The sequence below is a fragment of the Salmo salar genome, chromosome ssa15 (assembly GCF_905237065.1).
Source record: "Salmo salar chromosome ssa15, Ssal_v3.1, whole genome shotgun sequence".
Taxonomy (NCBI): domain Eukaryota; kingdom Metazoa; phylum Chordata; class Actinopteri; order Salmoniformes; family Salmonidae; genus Salmo; species Salmo salar.
Window position 1 is genome coordinate 22,801,772 of NC_059456.1, and position 8,969 is coordinate 22,810,740.

The window sequence follows — 8,969 nt, forward strand, 5'->3', positions numbered from 1 at the left end:
TGCCTTTAATCTATTGGCAGATAAATATATTTGTTGGACCAGTAAGCAACGGCATTGTGAGTGCCCACACAAACACACACACATCTACGCAAGCAGCAAAACAAAAGCAGTCTCTCTCCTCCCACACTACAACAGAAAACTGCGGCTCAAATGAAGATTTTAATTCAAAAAACTTTAATAGTGTGATGACCACTGAAAATGTCTCTTTTATACACCTCTACATTTTACAAACATTGGATGTAAACAGTACTTTGTTCATTAATAACCAGGATTTTTTATTTTTTAAATGTGCATTAAATTCAAAAACGGTTTGATTTCTTCATGGTAATTTGTTTAACTAGAATCAGGGCCCATGTTTCCAACAGAATACTGTCCCCCATAAACCCCTACTTAAGCCACTGAAATACTACAGTACCAGCAACAATGAGGACACGTACCAAATGGCACCCTATTCCCCATCTAGTGCGCTACTTTTAACAAGTAGTGCACTAGATAGGGAATAGGGTGCCATTTGGGATGTAATCAGAGAGAAATAAAGTACATTTAGATAACATACATACAGGAGTGGTTTTTATACACATTTGATACTATCCAGTCGCAACAACCATTTGTACAAAACAATCTGCAAAGATCCCTTTTTAAATTTTTTTGCGAAACTAAAAATATAATTACAAAACATTATGTTACATTCACACTCCCAGAATTTCTTGGTCTTGTTTTCTAAATGTCTTAACAGAATAGAAGGAACAGTCATACAGAAGGAACAACCAAACCCAACAGAAGGAACAACAGAAGACAACAGAACAGAACATAAGGAACAACAGAACATAAGGAACAACCAAACAGAACGAACAACAGAACATAAGGAACAACAGAACATAAGGAACAACAGAACATAAGGAACAAACAGAACATAAGGAACAACAGAACATAAGGAAGGGGGGTCAGAGTTCAGTTTGGGGGGGTCAGAGTGCAGTTTGGGGACATAGGTGTCCTTCTGCCCTTTTCTCTCCCTCCCTCTTGTCTCCTCTTTGTTGCTCTGATTACTCACTGCATAACGGCAATTATCTAGCAGCCAGCCATAAGGAACAGCAGAACATAAGGAACAACAGAACAGAAGGAACAACAGAACAGAACATAATGAACAACAGGACAGAAGGAACAACAGGACAGAAGGAACAACAGGACAGAACAGAAGGAACAACAGGACAGAAGGAACAACAGGACAGAACAGAAGGAACAACAGGACAGAAGGAACAACAGAACAGAAGGAACAACAGGACAGAAGGAACAACAGAACAGAAGGAACAACAGGACAGAAGGAACAACAGGACAGAAGGAACAACAGGACAGAAGGAACAACAGGACAGAAGGAACAACAGAACAGAAGGAACAACAGAACAGAACATAAGGAACAACAGGACAGAAGGAACAACAGGACAGAACCGAAGGAACAACAGGACAGAAGGAACAACAGGACAGAAGGAACAACAGGACAGAACAGAAGGAACAACAGGACAGAAGGAACAACAGGACAGAAGGAACAACAGGACAGAAGGAACAACAGGACAGAAGGAACAACAGGACAGAAGGAACAACAGGACAGAAGGAACAACAGGACAGAAGGAACAACAGGACAGAAGGAACAACAGGACAGAAGGAACAACAGGACAGAAGGAACAACAGGACAGAAGGAACAACAGAACAGAAGGAACAACAGGACAGAAGGAACAACAGGACAGAAGGAACAACAGGACAGAAGGAACAACAGGACAGAAGGAACAACAGGACAGAAGGAACAACAGGACAGAAGGAACAACAGGACAGAAGGAACAACAGGACAGAAGGAACAACAGGGGAGCAAAAAGAAAATAAATGAAAAAGTGAAGAGTAACGTGACGGAACATTCAGAATGGAGGAATATGCCTGGTACTGTATCAAGGTGAGAGAGAGAATGTGTGTGTGTGTGTGTGTGTTCTCGCACGCGACTGTTTGTGTGTACAAGAACATGGAACTCAAAACTTCAACCTCTCTGCTCTACGTGATAGTTCGTCATGTATTACTTTGAGAGGACAACATAGTACAAAACTATGGCAATAAATTCTAGAAATAACATCTTATTTCAATATGGACTAGTGTTCTTCACCAGTCACTGGTACTGTAAGGGAAGGGATAAGGTGGGTTGGACGATTCTTACAACAGAACCAAGAGTCAGACACGCCTCTCTAGATCCAGACAGACACAGACAGACAGACAGACAGACAGACAGACAGACAGACAGACAGACAGAGTTGTTCTAAACATTCTAGGCCCCACTTCATAGTTCTGGAGCTGTCTCTAGCTAGCTCAGGCTACATGCTAGCACGCTCAGACCGAACACGGTGGGCTTCTGGTGACTACTCATTAGGTTTTGATGAGCACTGGGGTGTAATCCCTGGAGGAATATTTTACAAGTAGAAGGGAGACCCCCTCACCCCAACAGAGGTCAGAGACCCCTCACCCCAAGAGGTTAAAGGTCAGAGACCCCTCACCCCAACAGAGGTTAAAGGTCAGAGACCCTCACCCCAACAGAGGCTAAAGATCCCTCCCCCCAACAGAGGTCAAAGGTCAGAGACCCCTCACCCCAACAAAGGTAGAGGGAATATGGGGCTGGCTGTTCAGCAATACCCATCACACACACACTGACACAAGGGACACACAAATACACACAGCAAAAGGGACACACACACACACCTGAGTGATGACTAAGTGTTTCCCTCCCTGCCCTGTCCTGGTGTCTGTCTGTCTGCCAGTCTTATGTAACAGTGTCTCTATGGAGGTGGAAAGACAGCCAGATCCTTTATTATAATGCAACAGCTTCAAAGAAACTTGACACGTTGAAGTGTGTGTGTATATATATGTTATACCAGCTAATGGTAGTTGTCCATTTTATTAGTGATACAGCTGTTTTCTTAGCCTGGTCCCAGACCGGTTTGTGCCGTCTTGACAACTGTGACCATAGGAGTTGTGCTAGAATACAAGCCAGGACCAACGTTCTGTCTCCCTATCATTGGATGAAGAATACAAACTACATGGAGATAGTTTCAATCTAACACATTCATTCACACCCAAACAACAACAACAATATATATTGTACTCTATTGCTCTCAGTCACCTGTATTGCAGCAAGAGTAGCTTGACTTTGAGGGGTTCAGATTGAATCACATAGTTATCCTTTCTTCCTTTATCTGTGGGAGTTTAACTGAATAAAAGACTAGTTTCCGACTATAGAGACAGAGAGGTGTTTTAATTCACGGAGGATGGATCATGGCAGCACATTGATTATTTTTATGTTGAGTGACACTTCCACTTTTCACCACTGGAGGGCACTGTAAGCAACACAACAGCAGGCTCTGGCACCACGAAACGAGATATTAATAATATAGGAAGCTAGCTCTGGTCCATGGTGCAAGTATCTCTACTAACAGGAGTGGAGGAACATGGACTAATGCCCTGGACCAGAGCTAGTAGAAACCATAACGTCAGGCTTTAAAAGCAAGAATGGAAAGAATCAAAGCCATTTAGATCATAAAATAATGACATTTTCTAAGAGAAAACTAAACACTGACGACTTCAGTTGTACTGTACGCAATAAGAACAACTTATTTATTGATTTTTATAATACAAAGAAATAAATTAAATCCCCCCCTCCCGATTTAAAACGATTAGAAGTGAATCACATTCCTTGAGATGGTGGGGTGAAAGAGAAGAATCCTCTCTTTTTCTTCTTTCTTTTCTTCATCGCGTCGTAACACCAAAAAGCTGAAGATGTCCCGTCGCTGTTCCATAACTCTGCTTGGAGTAAGACGGCCGTTTCAATCCGACTGGTCCTCAGAACTTCTCTTGTAAAAGGAACAGGAAGTCTGGTTATGTTCTGTGCTTATTGCTTTTAAAACAGCGTTCTATTAGCAATATAGTCCTGATTTCAGCCATGTGATCATAGTATATATCTCTGCTGTTAATGACTTGGTTATTTAACGGACGTGGAATTAAGTTTTGCTGTCAGGTTTGGTCAAAGTGTCACAAGCACCTACAATGGATTCTGGGATTCAGGATGCCGGATGTTTCTGAGGGGGGTCAGAGTGTGTTTGGTTTGGGGGGGGTCAGAGCGCAGTTTGGGGGGGTCAGAGTAATTTGTGGAGGGGGTCAGAGTGCAGTTTGGGGGGGGTCAGAGTAATTTGTGGAGGGGGTCAGAGTGCAGTTTGGGGGGGTCAGAGTGCGGTTGGGGGGGGTCAGAGTGCAGTTTGGGGGGTCAGAGTGTGTGTGTGGTTGGGGGGGTAGCTTGAGAGTGCAAGGTATCTGGGCTCGGACGTAACACATTACTGGTCAATGATACTAGTTGGAGGGCAATATGGTGGGAGGGGGGATGGACAAAACTCCAACTGCCAAAATACCTATTTTTCCAGACTCTTGGAAAGTTCTCTGTCAGATGTTAGAAGCACATGCTTCTCAATGCCCTGGTCCAAAGCAGTACAGATACAATCCCTTGGTCAGAATGTCCAGTATTCCATAGACAACTAGTTAACCCAGGAAGTACCTGGATCGCTGGCTCTTCATTCTCTCTACTTGGTTGGTCCAATAGAAACGGGTGAAGATGAAGATCTGTATGTTTGTTCCCTTGTAAGTAGAGGAATGTGATTGGACAGAAAACAGCAGGCAGGTCTGTCTGTCTATTGGGATAGTTGTAGACAGAAGTAGCATTAGATGAGTCAGGGTTAGGAGAGGAGGAGAGGTGGAGAGAGGGAGGAGAGAGGGAGGAGTGGAGGAGAGGAGAGAGGGAGGAGTGGAGGAGAGGAGAGAGGGAGAGGGAAGAGAGAAGGAGGAGAGAAGGAGAGGGAGGAGAGGTGGAGAGAGGGAGAGGTGGAGAGAGGGAGGAGAGAGGGAGGAGTGGAGGAGAGGAGAGGGAGAGGGAAGAGAGAAGGAGGAGAGAAGGCGAGGGAAGAGAGAAGGAGGAAAGAGGGAGGAGAGAAGGAGGAGAGAAGGAGGAGAGAAGGAGGAGAGAAGGAGGAAAGAGGGAGGAGAGAAGGAGGAGAGAAGGAGAGAGAGGAGAGAAGGAGAGAGAGGAGAGAAAGGAGAGAAGGAGAGAGGGAGAGAGAGGAGAGAAGGAGAGAGGGAGAGAGAGGAGAGAAGGAGAGGGAGGAGAGAAGGAGGGGCAATTCCAGCTTCCACAGGGGCTGTTACAGTTAGTGTGGTCTATGTTCTGAGGCCTCAGCTGAAGAGATGTACTGTACAGACACTGAGGCTATCTGGGTAAACATAACTCTCTCTGTCTTCCTACCACTCCCAGAGTGAAGTCAGCTCAGACACTGTGGAAGGAGACGAGGAGACGAGATGAGGAGACGAGACGAGGAGGGAACGCTCTAGTCCTCTGAGCTACAGTATTTCTGGCCAGTACTGAAACCACATCACAAATACACACCTCCTCAGCCAGTGTGTGAGGACAGTATTATTTAACATAAGAACATTGTCCTTCTAGGCTCTGGTCCTGAGTGTGAGAAGGGAACTTTACTGAAGACCGAGGGTAAGAAGGAGACATGGGGGTTGGAATACATCCTTCAGTGAGTTCCAGGGAGAAGGGGAAATGGTTTTAGGGTGGTTGGTACTGGTCCCTTTGTTTGGCTAGTAGTCAAGGACAATCACTTTCTCTCTTCCTCTTCTCACTCTCTTCCCCTTCCTCACTCTCTCCTCCTCTTCTCCCTCTTCCTTCCCTTCTCGCGCTTCCTTTCATCACTTCCTCCTCCTCTTCTCCTCTTCCTCCCCTCTCCTCTCCTCTCCTCTCCTCTCTGTCTCAGTTCATGTCGATGGTGTTGAAAACCCACTCTGTGAACTTCTTGAGCTTGGCAGCAGAGCTCTGGGACTCCTCCTGCAGCCGCTGGTTATCTTCCCAGAGCATCTTGATCTGTAGATGGAGACGCTGCTTCTCCTCACGCTCCTACAGGGAGGGAAGGAAAGGAGAGGGAGGGAGGGAGGGAGGGAGGGAGGGAGGGAGGGAGGGAGGGAGGGAGGGAGGGAGGGAAGGAAAGGAGAGTGAGAAGGAGGGAGGGAGGGAAAGGAGAGTAAGAAGGAGGGAGGGAAGGAAAGGAGAGGGAGGAAAGGAAAGGAGAGGGAGGGAGGGAAGGAAAGGAGAGGGAGGGAAGGAAAGGAGAGGGAGGGAAGGAAAGGAGAGGAGAGGGAGGGAGGGAAGGAAAGGAGAGATAATGGGAGAGATAGAGAGAGGTAGAGGGAGAAGGAGGGTGAGAGAGGAGGGGGGAGAGAGGAGGGAGTAGGAGAGATAGGAGAGGGAGAGGGATAGAGAGGTAGAAGGAGGGTGAGAGGGATTGGAGAGGGAGGAGGGATAGAGGGAGAAGGAGGGTGAGAGATAGAGGGAGAGTGAGGTAGAGGGAGAAGGAGGGGGAGAGAAGGAGGGTAGGAGGGATTGGAGAGGGAGGAGGGATAGATGGAGAAGGAGGGTGAGAGATAGAGGGAGAGTGAGGTAGAGGGAGAAGGAGGGGGAGAGAAGGAGGGTAGGAGGGATTGGAGAGGGAGGAGGGATAGAGGGAGAAGGAGGGTGAGAGAGGAGGGAGGGGGAGAGATAGGAGAGGGAGGAGGGATAGAGGGAGAGAGAGAAGTTAGAGAGTTTAGCAACATTGTATAACAGATTGTATCTAAACCACCAGGAATGACAAACGGCTGATTCACTAACTAAAAGGACAGAAAACTGTGTGACCAAGTTTGTTCCAACACTCGTTTCAAATATCCCTGAGCCATGAGAAAAACAGTAGGCAGCTTTGACAAACGTAGAGATCGGACACAGCTAAAGTTTCAGAAAGGACAGTGGGTTGAGCAGAAGTTTGTGTGTGTACGTGCGTGCGTATTTTTGTGAGCGCCAGTACAAACACCAATCTGTCCGTCCAGAGTAGTCCATTAGTTTGAGCCTTGTCGTCTTCCTGGTTCGTTTCTGAGTTAAGTGCATCTATTGATTTGTGTGGTTACTGATGCCCATTTATCCCATCAATCTGCTGAAACGACGACAGAGAGAGAGAGAGGAGACTTATGTTGTGAGTGTGAGTGTCCTGGTGTGTTACCTTCTTCAGGTCATCCTGCAGCATCCTAACCATGGCTTCCAGCTTGGTCAACTTCCTCTCCAAACCTGCAGGACCCTCACTGGGGGAAGAGTGACGAACACACATCCAACCACATGAGATCTGGCATCATCTAAAAACACATCTAGTAATAACTATGAGTAGTCAGGATGTGAGATCTGGCATCATCTAAAAACACATCCAGTAATAACTATGATGCCTGGATAGAGGGCCAGGCTGTACCTGGTGTGGGTTACCTGGATAGAGGGCCAGGCTGTACCTGGTGTGGGTTACCTGGATAGAGGGCCAGGCTGTACCTGGTGTGGGTTACCTGGATAGAGGGCCAGGCTGTATCTGGTGTGGGTTACCTGGATAGAGGGCCAGGCTGTACCTGGTGTGGGTTACCTGGATAGAGGGCCAGGCTGTACCTGGTGTGGGTTACCTGGATAGAGGGCCAGGCTGTATCTGGTGTGGGTTACCTGGATAGAGGGCCAGGCTGTACCAGGTGTGGGTTACCTGGATGAGGGTCTGGATAGAGGACCAAGCTGTATCTCCAGGCTGGGCTGTGTCTGGTGAGGGCTGGAGGCTCCACTACCTCTGGGGTTAGAATCACTGAACACAAACCCTCTCTGGACTGGACGGAGAGAGGACACAGAGAGAGAGAGAGAACAGAGAGAGAGAGAACAGAGAGAGAGAGAGACAGAGAGAGGGAGAGAGAACAGAGAGAGAACAGAGAGAACAGAGAGAGAACAGAGAGAGAGAGAGAACAGAGAGAGAGAGAGAACAGAGAGAGAGAGAGAACAGAGAGAGAGAGAACAGAGAGAGAGAGAACAGAGAGACAGAGAGAGGGAGAGAGGGAGAGAGAACAGAGAGAGGGAGAGAGAACAGAGAGAGAGAATAGAGAGAACAGAGAGAGAACAGAGAGACAGAGAGAGAACAGAGAGAGAGAACAGAGAGAGAGAACAGAGAGACAGAGAGAGAGAACAGAGAGAGAGAACAGAGAGAGACAGATTATGGGTATTATATTCGGGTATTATAAGGAGGTTTAGTTGGGTTAAAGTTGAGCCATAATCCAGTTATCCCTTCCATTATTTCAAAGAAAGCCATATAAATCTAAATATATATTAGACTGTAATTACTCTCAAAGGTGCTGGCCACATCCACCAGGTGGGTCCAGTCCAGAGGGCTGTCCCTGCTCTCAGAGGGGGGGAGGGGCATCAGCTCCTGGGGGAGGGGGTGGCGGTGACGCTCAGCCATCTCAGCCAATGACGTGTCAGACGCAGACAGGTCACCTGGAGAAACAGCACGGGGGGGGGGGGGGACAGGTTAGGGCCGGAGACATTACTAACCACTAGAAGACAGACTTGGTGATAATGTTGTCCAACCATGCAACTAGTCCCTTAGATAACCTCTTTTTTTCTGAAAATAAATCTAACACGTTGCTATTTTATATTTCTACTACAACATGATAGTGTTTCTACCAGCAGAGGGCAGCAGACACACAGCTGCAGGACCAACCAGCATCACAGCAAAACACCATGTTCACAGAGCACTCCATCGAAGCTTCACATGTCATTCCAAGTAGTCCACTGTCCACAGTTGTATTTAAAAAACCAATGACCATGTTAATATATTCTACATTTGAAGTGGGAAGTTTACATACACCTTAGCCAAATACATTTAAACTCAGTTTTTCACAATTACTGAAATTTAATCCTAGTAAAAATTCCCTGTTTTAGGTCAGTTATGATCACCACTTTATTTTAAGAATGTGAAATGTTAGAATAATAGTAGAGAGAATGATTTATTTCAGCTTTTATTTATTTCATCACATTCCCAGTGGGTCAGAAGTTTACATACACTCAATTA

General features: G+C 46.5%; 1 protein-coding gene across 4 annotated transcripts in view; it reads right to left on the reverse strand.

Moving 5' to 3' along the window:
• Positions 1-5,070: 5,070 nt before the first annotated feature.
• The window catches only part of LOC106571085 (signal-induced proliferation-associated 1-like protein 1), a 411,827-nt gene continuing 407,928 nt past the window's right edge, over positions 5,071-8,969 (reverse strand). For 2 of the 4 annotated variants that reach the window (XM_014143753.2, XM_014143752.2), the window contains exons 23-26: positions 8,240-8,392; positions 7,617-7,734; positions 7,104-7,182; positions 5,072-5,971 (exon numbers count right to left, since the gene is read on the reverse strand). In XM_014143753.2, coding sequence (XP_013999228.1) covers positions 5,828-5,971; positions 7,104-7,182; positions 7,617-7,734; positions 8,240-8,392 — 494 coding nt within the window. In that variant the 3' untranslated portion in view covers positions 5,072-5,827. Of the gene's footprint in view, positions 5,972-7,103; positions 7,735-8,239; positions 8,393-8,969 lie in introns of all 4 variants that reach the window. The other 2 variants (XR_001320847.2, XR_001320848.2) reach the window with 2 other exon arrangements.